Source organism: Periophthalmus magnuspinnatus, chromosome 15, assembly GCF_009829125.3.
Source record: "Periophthalmus magnuspinnatus isolate fPerMag1 chromosome 15, fPerMag1.2.pri, whole genome shotgun sequence".
NCBI lineage: Eukaryota > Metazoa > Chordata > Actinopteri > Gobiiformes > Gobiidae > Periophthalmus > Periophthalmus magnuspinnatus.
Genome location: NC_047140.1, coordinates 9,130,029 through 9,145,418, shown reverse-complemented (window position 1 = coordinate 9,145,418; position 15,390 = coordinate 9,130,029). Strand labels below are relative to the sequence as shown.

The 15,390-nt window shown below is 38.3% G+C and overlaps 1 protein-coding gene across 1 annotated transcript in view; it reads left to right on the top strand.

Annotated features, from left to right (window-relative positions):
- Nucleotides 1–15,390, top strand: part of hectd2 (HECT domain containing 2) — an 81,015-nt gene that overhangs the window by 44,423 nt on the left and 21,202 nt on the right. Inside the window, exons 15-16 of the mRNA XM_033980080.2 lie at nucleotides 8,822–8,886; nucleotides 9,336–9,429. Of these exons, the coding sequence (XP_033835971.1) occupies nucleotides 8,822–8,886; nucleotides 9,336–9,429 (159 nt within the window). The remainder of the gene's footprint in view (nucleotides 1–8,821; nucleotides 8,887–9,335; nucleotides 9,430–15,390) is intronic.

Here is a 15,390-nt window from a genome sequence, read left to right as displayed (position 1 = left end):
CTCTGCCAAACCAGCGGTGTGGGCAGGAAGGGGCATTACCTTCAACAGCCTCGTTACTGATTGACTTTTTCCATGTGGATTTCCAAATAGGTTTCCAGATTAGCCGCTACAGTTAGCTTGATTGGCTTCATTTCATTTCATTTGGTTGCAAACGAACACTGTGGGTGACATCACACTCCTGCGGTCCACTTCTATTACGCAGTCTACGATTACAACCATTCCCATGTTTAAGGTGTATTATGTCACTTTCCTGATGCCCGTCACCTGCTCGTCTACACGGAGATGTTATTCTTTTACTTTGAACATTCCACAGTATGGCATTAAATGTGTATTTTGCCACATAAAACAAGCAATTTACACTTAAAATCTGTGGAGCGGCAGTAAGAATGTATGTTTTCTAGGTTATTTTTGAGCAATAAAAATACGGGTAGTTGAATAAATGCAAAATAAATACGGTTAATGCTAAGGGTGTGTAAAAATATTGCTATATCGTATAGTTTAATGATAAAGTATCAATATCGTGGGCTGCTGTATTAATATATTTTTTGTACATTTTACCAAATTATTCTGTCACAGCTCTATTTAGTGGCTTGTTTACTGGAAAGAAACTTGTTTAGGCAGAACATCAACTGTTTTGATGATTAAAATAAGTGTATTTCTGATTAGCTTTGCACAGAGAGTGATTTAACAAAAACTTTTACTATCACAGTTGTTTTAGTCGACATGTTGTGATCCTTCAGAGCCGTTAAACTGCATATGTCCCTGTGTAAATGTAAATGTGGAGCTCATATAAGCTGTGGATGAATAATATTAATCATTGAAACAGTCTGATGTGTTCTTCTAGTTAGCAAAATGCACTAAACAAAATGCACTTGTTTATGTTCATTCATATTTAGTAAACAGAAGATAAATGTACCATTAAATGTTTATTTTTTGTGAAAATGGGATTGATCATCAAGGGTCACGAAAGCCTGTATTTTTCACTGAATCATATTGAATCGAATTGAAATATATCATATCGTATTATATCGACAAGAAAAAAGTAAGTACTGTATCGAGATATGTACCATATCGTGGCCTATGTATGTATCGAGGTATGTATCGTATCGGCAAAATCTTAATGATACCCAGCCTTAATGCCATACTGCGGTACATTTCAGGGTAAGGAATAACATCCATGGAGAGAGGTAGGCAGCAAACCCTCCAGAGGAAAAGTTACATAGTGCACTTTTTACGTTGCCAGGCCTCCACAGGGTGAATCTAGTGACTTGCTGAGCTCCAGACAAGATTTATATATTCTGTGATGAGTTCAAAAGCAGTTGGACACCGGGGGACTTCCTCTGTCTGTCACCAAGGATCTCCACTGTCATATTTCACACTGCAGGGATCTAACCAGCTCTCAAAAGTCTGGCCTAGAGCGATATATCACAACGCTATTTCCAATACACTTTTCAATACACATTGAAAATAGCCTAACCAAACAGGAGTTAACTGCATCGCAAAGTTTAATGGGGACACTCTGAGCTGTTTTACTGAAATAGTCATGGGCCCAACTTAACATGTTTATTTCTCTGCTGTAGTAGTTTAGATACAAAACAATACGGTGCATTTCAGAACAAGAACTTCAATAATATGATCGTGGAGTTACCGCAGAGTGTGTCATATCTGCTGCCTGTGTCCAACCAGGAACAGAAACTTCACCAAAACTGTAAAAATAAAATAAATAATAGAAAAATAATTGTAAGATTTTTAGTGAAATGAGTAGTCTAAGCTGTCATATGTCAGTATCTCTGTCTGAGGTACAGCTAGTATCTTGGGGTTTATCAAAAAAAAATAGCAAACACTGACAAATCCACAAGTTTTTCCTAATCATTTCTATTATTGACAAAAAACAGATGTATCCAACCATAGCCTGCATTAACTATAGTGTTATTTTCTGATCCAAGTGAAACAAACAACTGTGTACTCAATTTTGAACCAACAAAAATACCTGTAATGTTTCCCTCAAAGTCTTGTGTAAGGCCTGGTGTCCACTTTGTGATTTTTTCGTCTTCAGAAGCAGAATCAGAAGACTTTTATCGCCATTGTCAGTGAACACAACTCACAAACTAGGAAATTTCTTCAGTGATAAAGTGCAACATAAAACACTGAATAATAATAATATCAAAAAGTAGAAATATAGCTATTATAAAAAAGATAAAAAAAGAGAGGTAGATATATACAACAACATCAGAACAACAGTGCAAACATGACTTTATTAAGGTGATATTATAAAGTGCCTTATCAGATTGCTGGATACAACACTGCAAGATGTGAGGAACTTAAATCATACAACTGCACACATGCACGCTGCAATGGTTCACACGAAGTTTGTCTAAGTGAATATCAGGCTATCGCTTCTCCATAGTTGTACCAGTTAGCTGAGGCTAGCGCTGCATGCTAGAGGTGTCGTGCTAGAGGTCCCGTTCAAGGTGGAGCTCTTCTGCTGTTACTTAGGAGCGCTTGTGTTCACTGTTGGACAGAGATTATAGACGCAGAGAGAGGAGGTTTCGCTCCGCACCAAGACTCCAAAATATCAGACAGATTTGATATCAGTCGTAGCTCGTCTTCAGTTGCACAGTGCTTCTAAGTTTGACCTTTGTCTCGATTGCACGCTGAGACCAAAGACCCACCATTTTTAGCTACGTCTCAGTTTAAAATGTCTTTCATGCCAAGCTATTGTAACTTATGTAGCATTGGTGAATCCTTTTGTACATTAGCTTAGCGTGAGCCTTATGTAACGTCAGCACCTCACAGCTCACAGGGCCTCATTTAACACGGCCCTCGGAGCAGCCATGACCGTGTTTCCCCAAACCAGGAACCACAGAATCCCCAAACAGCTCCAGAAATGATCATATCCTTCTTAATCTGAACCAGAAATGACTGAACAGTTGGTGTAACATGGTGTCACTAGCGGATGATGCTACGTGTACTTTACTGTGCAGCTGGGGCCTGTCCGGAGGTTATGTAATCTAATACCACTGGTGCAGGGGCCCGAGGTGGGGGGCACTGGTTGGATCTTGGGTGTTCCCCGCACATAAGAGGTAGATTGGAGTAATAGAGATGCCATAGCAACCGCTGCAGTGGTTAATACAGAAGCCATCTTTGAAATTGTGTTTGAAGTTAATGGTGATAAAGGGATTTGAGGAGCTACGTCTGACTGTATTTGGAAGACTTAAAGAGGACCTATTGTGCTTTTGTCTGCGATATACTTATAATTTATGACACCGGTGGGTCATTATGTTACAATTTGGACATTTTAACGAGCAATATTGAACGATAAAATGACTTAATAAACGAAATATGTCAGCTTACTTCCTGATTCCCACCCGCTCCTTCACAGTCATTACTATTTGCATTACACCTGAGCATATATTTATTTATCTACTAATCAATACATTTATCATTAAACTAATTAGCTGTTTCATGAGGCTTGGTCAAAAATGTGTTGTCACTTTCAACGAAGGCAGATGTTTGATTGGACTGTATAAAAGTTCCGCATTTGGAATTACAACTGCAAGTATCATAGCAACCAAAGAGCCAATCCGGAGCGAGGCTGCTTAAGGTAATGCCCCCTGTTGAAGGTTTGAAAGAAGGCACCTGATTTGTGTCTTATTAATGTTCATATCTTGATTTATTAACACAATAGCGAAATAAAAACATCAGGATCATGTAGAGCGGGTTAATACGAACATTTTAAGACCAAAACGACGAGACTCACTGCAGTGTTTACAGAGAGAGGGGTCACAGTTTTGCAATGTAAAATGAATTGGAGCCAGAGTCGATGTAGCCGGAAGTGCGCACATGCTCGTTTCCTGTCAGGGTCGGCCCTAGCTTTCAGGGGGCCATAAGCAGAATGTGTCTCTGGGCCCTTTGGCAGTGGATGGACCTGGGCTCAGATATTGGTGACTCACATTTGACGACATTATGACTCTGCTCTCATTCTCATTCTATTTATATGACCAAAAGGCTGAAATGTTTTAATTTAACTTGTAAAACAGCCATTCAAAAGTACTATATTTAGAACGTGGCAGCTAGCAGGTTAGTTATGTTGATTTATATATACAGTCTATGTTTGGAAATGTAACTTCCTCTTTCTTCTGTTCATACTGGTCTGGTAGTTTACAGTGTATTTCCCAGGTCTTTTTCAGTCCAGTTGTGTTTGCCGTTCCATTATTGTGTTGAATAATGATTGTGACTGGCCTGTTTCCTATTTACAGCCCCCATATTGTGGCCACTTCCCCCAGCAGGCACAGATACCCCCTGTGTGGACACATGTCTGCATTTGAACTATAATCATTTTAGCTGTCCCCATCTGTATTAAACATTATTGGCCTATAGAATGTTGTGATGACATGTGAACGTTTTTATATATGATAGATGCACGTGTAACCAGAGCCTCCACACATTCCGGCGTAAGATCCTTCCTTATTTTTACAGGTATATGATTCTGTATAAATGGCAACCCCACATCCATGTCTAGTTCTGTCTCTTCTTAAAATGTTATACCCATGAATGAAAACGACATCAGCAGAAAGGAATTAATCGAGATGCATTTTTGTTGCTAGATGCTGATATCTGATTATTATTATTATCTCAGTCAATTCTTCAAGTTAATTTCTTACACTGGAAATATGTAAGTGCGAGTTTTAACCCTAACGATCCACAAACGTCACAGATTATAACTAAATAACAGACACAAGCACAGTCCGTCTGCTTTAAAAAAATGCGAGGGTCCTTTCCAGGTGTCCCTCCGTGTTGGCTTTTGCGGTGTTGCGTGTTTGGTCCACATGATTGCTCTGCTAACTCTTACCCTCTGTCCACCGTCCTCCTTCCCAAGGTGTTGTCATGGCGGTGGGGCGTCGCTATGGGCGTCGCTATGGAGATGAAGAGGTCAGGAAATGCAGGGCAGAAAGCTTAAAGGAAAGTGCTGTCGCTCGCATGTGTGAAGCAGTTCGAACAAGGCTTAAAACAACAGCTGCTGCAGTGATCCAAATCTGTAAAAGGTGTAGATTAAAAAAAAAAAAAAAAAACATTACAGGAGCACTTGTAGTACCACCTAATGACATCATAAGGTGAAATAGAGCATTTTTAGCTCTGGAGAGGGAGACAGATGCAGTGTGTATGATTACTCCAAACATGCATGAATAAAACTAAACATTGTTATATATGCACCGTATTTTCCGGAGTATAAGTCGCACCAGCCAAAAGATGCATAATAATGAAGAAATTAACATATATTTCACATGTAAATCGCATCTGAGTATAAGTCACACCCCCAACCAAACTATGAAAAAAAAAATGTAATGGTATGAGTAACATGCTAATATTATCATTCAAGATTTACTTTTGACTCTTTAAAACACATGTGTCAAACTCAAGGCCCGCGGGCTAAATGTGACCCTCCACATCATTTTATGTGGCCCTCGACAGGGTAAATTAAAAGGTATGATGGTCTTAAAATATTGTTTTATCAGGCCATATTTTTATATCTTTGCAAAAGCATATGCAATATTTGTAACTTGAATAAGTAATAAATACAAAAACAGTTAATTAACAAGTTTAAAAAAGTAGCTACATTTATTTTACTTCTGGTCCTTTGACGGCAGCCATTTTGCTGATGTGGCCCTCGGTGAAAATGTGTTTGACGCCCCTGCTTTAAAAGATAGAATATTTTCTTATATTTGCTCCTACTTGAGTAACATATTACATATACTTGAGTAAAAGTTGGGGTTCCTCTTCCCACTGTGAGTAAGTCTAAAGTGACTTGAGTTTTACGTCAACAATATGACACAATTTTAACTTTTGTGTTTCTTGCAGCTCCTTCAGATGTGATTTAGTTTGTCTGATGTTTGTGTCTGTTTGAAAATACCAGATTTTGTGCTTTATTTCATGTTTTGCCCCTCCTGTTACATTCAGTTCAAATTATAGATCAGACATTACAGTTGCTCTTTAAATTACTCTTACTTAAGTAGTATTGGCTCCAAATACATTTTTACTCTTACTCGCGTACCTCTCTTTATACGTCTGCTTGAATAACATCATTTTGCAGTAGTATTACTCTTACTTGATTACTGCTCTACTCCCCCTGCCTCAGAGCATAAACAGACCCATGTAAAACCCTAATGGCCCTAAACACTGTGTAATTACTGACATTTGAATAGGACTTAATGGGCTGCAGCTGCACAGCCTTTGTCTTATTGAATAAAGTTTTTGTATTTTAGTTGCACAATTTGAAGTTTTTAGAGAATTTGCGTGTTAAATTTGTACTTTTGGCAAACAATTTAGAACTAAGTCAATATGTTTAAACTTTTGCCTTAGTTTTAAAGGCACTGTACCTGATTTCTATTGTCTTAAAAGTGTGAAAAACTAGTTCATTTTAAACAGTTTGCATTGGTCCAAAGTGATTCCTCACTTACCTTATGCATTCAGATCATCCTAATTATTCACCACGATGAGTTTATAAGCACTTTACACAACTTTCAGAAACCAGAGCGGAGTTTCCACCTGGTAGTGATGGTACCAACAACTAACATGCTAACACGCACTTCCTGATCATCAGAAAATGAAATGTTTTATAATTAGATGCAGACAGTACACATTGGAATTATAAGTATCAAGGCAGAACTTCAGTGCTAGTGAACGTTTGACTTTTTTTGATGTTTTTATCAGAAACTGCAAATTTGAACAGAGTGGGGAGTACTTAGTTACATTTACTCAGATTACATTTACTTTTGTAAAAAAAAAAAAAAAATGTAGAATTGTGCAGCATACTCACTCCTGCTTGAGTTATATTTTTATTTAGGTAACAATACTCTTACTTGAGTAAAAGTTATATTGCCATATAAATCTGATTTTCCAGCCACTACTTTGTGCATGTACTTGAGTAATATCGTACTCAAGTAAGTTACTCTTATTTGTGTACAATTTATGGCTACTCTACACACAATAACATAACACAAATTTAAGTGTGCACTGTGTAACTTTTCTAGTTGAGTGTGTGCCACCTGCTGGTCTCCATGGAAATGTTACCACTGTGCCTGGAATGTTCTACAATGTGACATTAAAGACTAAAACATGAAAAACAAATCTCATTTTAAACAGTTTGCAGTGGTCCATAGTCCTCACTTACCTTATGCATTCTGAACATCCTAATTACTCACCATGATGAGTTTATAAGCACATTTCACAACTTTTAGAGACCTGAGAGGAGTTTTACCATCACGGTGAAGCTAACAGCAACAACTAGCATGCTAATGTACACTTCCTGATTATGGGACAATAAAACACTTAATAAAACACATAATTAGACGCAGACAGGACACAACTGACACATTTTGACCTCAAGAGCTGCTTATATAACACATCTGTACTGGGGCAGGACACGTTTTGCTCAAACATATGGGGGAAAAAAAACACAGATACAGGCCCTTAGTAAAGTAAGTAAAAGGTTTAATGCCACTATGGAACATTCCAGAGAGAGCATCCCCATTAAAAATTACATAAAACATCTTTAATTAACCCTAATGTTTGCAGTAATTACACAGTTGCTCCTTATTACCCGTTTGTGTTTATTTATCCAAGTTTTGTCATCTACCTGTAATTAGCAGTACTCCCTCTGTACTACTACATCCCCTCTGCCCTCCCCCCTCACATCTGGTCCCCACATGTCCCACATGTTGGACTGGGACTGAACTGCCGTGGGCGCCTCCGTGTTTGTTTATTTGTTGCTCTCTTTTGTTCATTTTGGTCAAATCTCTCACTGGCTTTGTGCGCCCTCTGGTGGTTGTTTAAGAGAATGCAGCCTTGAAATACAGGGATGGTTACTATACTTACTTGGAACGCACTGATCTGTTTAAATACGAAAGTGGAGAAAAAATTTGGCTTAAAGGGTCCGAATTACGCTATTTTCTGATCTATGTTATAATGTTGTTTCCTCATCACAAATATATATTTAGGCTGTATATTTAGGCTGAGTTCTTCTCTCAAACAGAAAACACTCTGTTCCACCTTGTGATGTCATGCAGTTATACAGGAAGTGCTCCACTGTGTTTTTAAAGTCTACGCACCTTCACTAGAATCATTTGGATGATTTCAGGTAAAATGTAGCTGTTAACTTGAAAACTACCACTTCATGACATCATGACGTGGCACAGAGCATTTTGAGCTTTGGAGATGTAGACAGACTAATAATAAAGTGTTACTCAAACGTGTGTGAATAAACAAAACACAACTCAATGTATGTTTTTGAGGAGGTAAAAACATCATAACATGACTTAAAGCTCAAAAGAGTCAATTTTGCATAATGTAGACTCTTTAAAGTGGCAGGTTTTCATGTTTTTCTAATTAGTACTTGCTTTAGTTGGATTCAACACAGGAAATTCCATTCAAAATGCAGAGACAATTTAGGAACATTTTTCCTTTAAAAAATAAATGTTGTCATTTATTTTAATTGATCTAATTATAACTATTGTGTAATTTCGACATGGTTTGGCCCTTGTTTACATTATAGTTGCTAGGTAACTGTTATGGAATTACCTCAACGCATGTCACATCTGCTGCACAAGTCCAACCAGGAAGTAAAAAAACTAGCAAAAAAACTAGAAACATCTTGTTAACATTTTGTTTTTAGTGAAAGCTTAAATGTTAACTGTGTGCTTACTGTGAGCAGGGTCACCTCTCGACAGGTGTGACCTAGTGACCTAGCAGAAAAGTGACGCAGTGCAGCTTTAATGTACAATAATTGAATAGCCTGATGTTGAAGCCTTAACCCTGGTGTCAGCTGATGGGCTTGGCCGTGTACAACAGCATCGCTCTGGACATACACTTCCCTCTATATGTTTACAGGTATGTTTTAACTGTTCCAAGTGTTTATAGTAGTTGCAGTATAAATTGTAGTAATAGTAGTAGTACTTTTCTTGTCTTCTAGGACAATTCAGGATTTTGTATATGTAATCTGTGTTTTAGTGCAACCTGAGGCTCTTATTTTATTATTATTATTGTTGTTTTTTTTAGTGGTCAAAAGTAACGAAGTACAAAAGAATACCTGTACCTGTAGATACCTGTACTTAAGTAATTTGACAGTGGATACTTTTACTACTTTTAAAAGTAGTACTACCTCAGCTGTTGTTTTAAGTACATTTTTGATGAAGTATTTAGATTTTTTTTTACTTGTACCTGAGTATCATTTGCACCACAGAGTATTGTTCCATTCACAGAAGTGTTCCAGTCAACAATATACTCACATACAACTATATGTAATATCACATGTACTGAAAGTCTCTTCTGCCCTACAGAAAGCTCCTGACTCCGCCCAATGCACCATGTGACCCAAACACCCTGGTTGGCATGGCGACGGCTACGCTAGAAGATTTGCAGCAGGTCATGCCGGTAGGTGCAATCATCTACAAATACGTCTGCATCCAGAGTTATTATGATCATTTAAAGTGAACTGTCAGGTTCTGTATAAGCTGTTAACTCATCCTACTCATACTTTGCAGTGACTTTATGCTGGGGGTTTCTGTATGTATGTATATGACAGAATGTTCAGCTTTTATTATGGTAACACAACACACACATTAGTAAACACTGCAAATATATATATTTTTTAATAGTCTGAAACTCAAGAAAAAAATACAAAATGATTTTAAACAACACATTTTCAGGAGCCTGTAATAAATATGAGCTGATAGTAACTGATACTGATTATTTGTAAACAAGTCTGATGAGAGTACTTTCAGTTTCAAAGAAAAAATCAAGCAAAATGTGTCTTACCAGTGCATAAATTGTTGTTTTGTTGTTGTTTTTTTGGTCAAATGTTGAGCTGTTTGGAGCCATTTCTGCTGGTAGTTAGCTTTTTTATTTTTTATTTTGGCAGACTTGAGCCAAACAGCAGTTCAATCAAAATAAGCCAGCTGTGTGAAAATGGTAGTTTTCTGAACACTCAAACCTCAAATGCAGGAAACATGCATGAATCAATCAAAATACAACTCTGAGTAAGACAATGATGAGAGCATACTGTTCCAATATGGTTTCAATTTTATACAAGTTGATATGTCCCCTTTAATCTGCTGAATTCAAGTCATTTTAACCTATGCAAGACACTTTCCCACCTAACCTGATCTCTGTCATGCCCCTTTCCCACCACCAGAGGGCGCCACAGCATTAACAATACTGTCCTTGTCCTGTCCAGTTTGCTAATCTGAGTTGGGGATTAGAACAAGTCTCATGTGTTTTATGTAATACACAGTGTTGTCAGGCTCACAGATTGTGTATCATTTGTGCAGTTTGCTAATTGCCCTTTATTTTGAGTCCACATTTTATAAACAGTTTAAACAGAGACTCCCAGCCTGCCACAACTCGCCCCGCATAAGAACATGGATGGATTTTATAAACAGACAAGTTTACAAAGTGCTGCACAGTAGTTCACATGTAAATAAAAGATTCTGTATTTATTTAACCAGTCGATATTAAGAACATGAAACAAGTTAAACCAAATATTAACCATTACAATAAGAACTGCTGTTATGAAAATTATTGCTCCCCAGATTCGAATCAATACTCAAACATAATATCAAAGAATCATGACATTTAAAAGCAGGAAATAGCATGACTAGTATAAAGTCACTGGATAATGTTAAACAAACAAACAAATGAAACCAAAATACATTTAAATTAAAATTATAAAAATATGTGTAATAATAAAAAATGAATAAATAATAAATAAATAAAAATAAATAACTGAAATAAAATCAAATACAAATACAAATACATTAAAATAAAATAAAATACAATTAAATGAAATAAAATAAAACTAAATTAAAAGAAAATATACTGAAATTAAATTTAATCAAATGATATTAAATTAAAATGCATTGAAATCAAATTAAATCAAAATGAAATAGTATAGTATCGTAAAGTTAGAGTGGAAAAGTGGAGGGTCAGAGTCCTGAGTCAGGTCTGTAGTGGTCACTTGATCTGCTGTTTCACTGCCCCTGCTGAAGGTCACTCGGATACGGCCACGGATATGTGTGCAGAGAGGAGGAGGGAGGAGTAGAAGAGAGTAAAACAGACAGAAAGAGAGGAGAGGGGGAGGAAGGAGAGCGAGAGAAGGAGAGAGAGAAGAGAAAAAGAGAGGGGGATGGGGGGTGGGGAGGAGAGACCTAGGGGAGAGAGAAGGGTGAGAAAGAGAATGGCACATGAGAAGGGTTCAGGAAATGTCAGGGAGAATGTGAGAAAGCGAGAGAGTGTAATAGAAAGTAGCGGGAAAGAGGAGAGGAAAGAGAGACTGCAGAATGAGAAGATGAGAGAGAGAGAGTGGGCGAAGAGGAGGATGGAGAAAGGAGAGAGTGAGAGGTAAGGAAATAAAAGGTCAAGTTGACAGAGATGGGATTGGGGTTAAGGGGGAGGGGAAAAGAGTAAAAGAGAGGGAGCGAGGGAGAGAGAGTGAGTCTAAATTTATGAGGTGCTTATGTAACGGGGCTCTATCAGATTAGTGGCTGCAGTTGGCATCACGGGCGACCATCACGGCACCAGGCTCACAGTTTTCTACCAGCTGGGACAGGGCTCAGGAGATTTACACACAGTTTGAAATAACTCATTCTCTTTTAACGTTTCCAGCTAACAGGAAAAGTTACAGTAATTATAAAACACAGAGACCCCTCCAGGAGACTCGTTCTATCCCATTCATTTTAATAAGATGAGCAAAATAAGAGCATGAATTTCATATTTTTGTTACATTTGGCAAAGAGTACTAGCCCATATTGAACTACAATTAGTTTTTTATTGTGAAGCTAATAAACCCTAGTCTCCACCAGAAAACATACACAGTGCACATGTATGTTTTCAGTAGATGTTGTTCAAAGTCATAGATAAAGTGTAATATAAGTGTCATGATTTTCCATAGGCGTGATATTTCGGTGCATCTGTTGTCAATATGGCAGTCTTTAGTGGTATCGAGTGAGAAACAGATGTAGTTGCCAAATGCCTCCAGCTCGGGTTTGTGCGTCACTGTGTATAAATAAAAAAATAAAACATTGAATTCAGCTGAAGGTCACACTTCATAGTTACTGTGTAAACGCAGACACAGACAGTGATTAGTATTTGTGCCATACAGCAAGAAGCTACCGAGTTTGATTCCCAGACATGTAGGGCCTTTTTATGAGGAGTTTGCATGTTCTCCCTGTTATCTGCAGGTTGAAGTGGAACTAAACTAAATCAACACATTTTTTGCTACTAAACTGTGTATATGGTGTTTAAATGCCTTTGTCTACTGTTCCTGGTCCTTTTTTCACAATTTTAGAGCAAAAGAAGGTAAATTTGCAGCTTTATGGTAAAAAAAAAAGTAGTACATGCAATTTCAGGTAGTTGTTGACATCACATAGGACTGCCCTGATCAGAGCCAGGAGTTTCTGATCACAAACACCTGGCTGCAGGGGCGGGGTTTGAAGTGTGGATCCTGTTAAACCAATCGCACTGTTTCTTTCATGCCTAGACCCAGCCCCTCATCCACCCTCACTCGCAGTGGGCGGAGTTTAGGCGTTTATTCCTACTTTAAGGAGCTGGCAACACAGGTTCTGTTGTGATTGTAGTTTGTTTTTTTGTTTTTTTACTGTAGGAGAGCAGGCTACTTATAGTTCCTTTAAAACCTTTTATATAGAGTTAGTCCTGGTTTATTCCTGAAATAATTTGGTGTAATCATTCTTTGAGCGCAGCATCTTGCTCAAGGGCCCGTGGGCTTTAACTCTTATCCCCACATACCTGACAGGAACACCCCGAGCCGGGAGGAGACAGCTGCTGCTGAAGTGTCCCGGTGTTAGTGAAGGTCCCACATACTCGGCATGGATCACATTTACCCACAGCACATGAACGCGTCACACTTTCAAATGCCACATGTGGAAGTCATGACTAGAGGGACTTGATGTTTTGATTTTGTTCATCAAATACATCAAAACTACTGTCATTTAAATGTTGGACTTGTTTCCCCCATACAGAAGTAAAAAATAAATGAGCTGTCATCAAATTAAAATCCCTCCCTCACTTACCTTAGGCACTCCGAGTATCCTATTTTTCACAACTTTTCAGAAGCCAGAGTGGAGTTTTGCTGTCATGATAAAAGTAACAGCAACTAGCATGCTAACACACACTTCCTGATTTTTGGATTTTAATTAGGTGCCGACTTATTTTGACCTCAAGAGCTGCCTTTACGTTATATAAATACTGGGGAAAGATGATGCTCTATGTAACATCTCTTGTAGAAGATCAGTCACCTGCTAGTCTTCATGGAGATGTTTTTTTGTTTTGTTTTTTCTGGAATGTTCCTCAGTATAGCATTAACTCATCTATGTTGCATTTACTCATTGACATGTGTTTTTATTGCTCAAAAATGTAAAAAAGATGTTTGAACAGGACCAGTGCGGGTTTGACTCTGGTATTTCAGATTTCAGCTGAGCTTCTATAGGCCCCTCCCCCGAGATCCTTGACAACTGTTGCTATGCTGCTGAGACCAGTGACCCCCCTCCATCTCTCGTTTATATAAAGTAGGCCATTCTCAATAGTCCCTACATTAACCTGTTCATTTGAGTCCAATCTGTTGAATGTGTAGTTAAAGTGCTGCTGTCGCTCTGCTCACTGGTTTTGTCATGTGCACAATTATGGTTCATCATTTGACCTTTTCAACAGGTAAATCTGTAAAACTACACAACAGGACTACACAACAGAACTACACAACAGAACTACACAACAGGACTACACAACAGAACTACACAACAGGAATATACAACAGAAATACACAACAGAGCAGAACTACACAACAGGACTACACAACAGGACTATACAACAGAACTACACAACAGAACTACACAACAGGACTACACAACAGAACTACACAACAGAACTACACAACAGGGCTACACAACAGAACTACACAACAGAACTACACAACAGGACTACACAACAGAACTACACAACAGGACTATACAACAGAACTACACAACAGAACTACACAACAGGAATATACAACAGAGCAGAACTACACAACAGGACTACAAAACAGGACTATACAACAGAACTACACAACAGAACTACACAACAGAACTACACAACAGGACTACACAACAGAACTACACAACAGAACTGCACAACAGGACTACACAACAGGACTATACAACAGGACTACACAACAGAACTACACAACAGAACTACACAACAGGACTACACAACAGGACTATACAACAGGACTATACAACAGAGCAGAACTACACAACAGGACTATACAACAGAACTACACAACAGAACTACACAACAGGACTACACAACAGGACTATACAACAGGGCTATACAACAGAACTACACAACAGGACTACACAACAGAACTACACAACAGAACTACACAACAGGACTACACAACAGAACTACACAACAGGACTACACAACAGAACTACACAACAGAACTATACAACAGAACTACAGATCAGAACTACACAACACAACAGAACAACACAACAGAACTACAGAACACAATTACATCCCATGTTTCTCTCAGTTCCAGGTGTAAGAACAAATTTATCACTTGTTAAATATCAATTAGTTTTTCCTCTAAGTGACCTCGCCTTTCCACACATCTGACCTGTAACTTGGCCTGGTTGCATCACCTGTTTGTCTCTATAGAAACAGAGAAGTTAAAGGAACAGTCTGTAACACTTTGGAGGTGGCACGTCACCTGTATAATTCCATGGAAATAGAAAGTTAAAACTTGATGGGTTTTTTTTCAAATCTTTTCAACTTTGTCCATGAAGATACTGTAGATCATTTTATAGCAAACTGTGGAATATCAAAGTCAAAAAAACAACACAAGGAAACGAGCTGGAGGAGGCCCGCTGCAGGTCAGATAAGAGTCAGGATAAGAGTTTGTGGAGGTGCAAGCCCCAGTCCACAGTGAGGACACATGTTTTTGTATGTTTTTCATTGCAATTTTTTTGGGCTTAAGTTACATACTGTGGCTTTAAATACTATACTGTGGAATGTACCAGGTAAAGCTATGCACCTCCGCCTTTAGGACATTCATTTGAACCTTGTAGAATCATAAACGTCGAACATCTGCAAACATGGAACATTTGACATCGTATAATTTTATGGCAGTGATTAAATGTGAGCTCCTGTCACTAGGCTCATATAGAGCAGCACGTCTATAAACTGCCTGTCTGTTTACATTCCCCTGCAGAGGCTCAGGGACACACAGGGACACGATGTATTCATATCTGCATCTGTGCTTTAGGCTCATGATATGGATATGCAGGGAATCTAATGCGCACCTCCTGATCGGACACGTGGAGCTGGCCTGGCCCCAAAGGA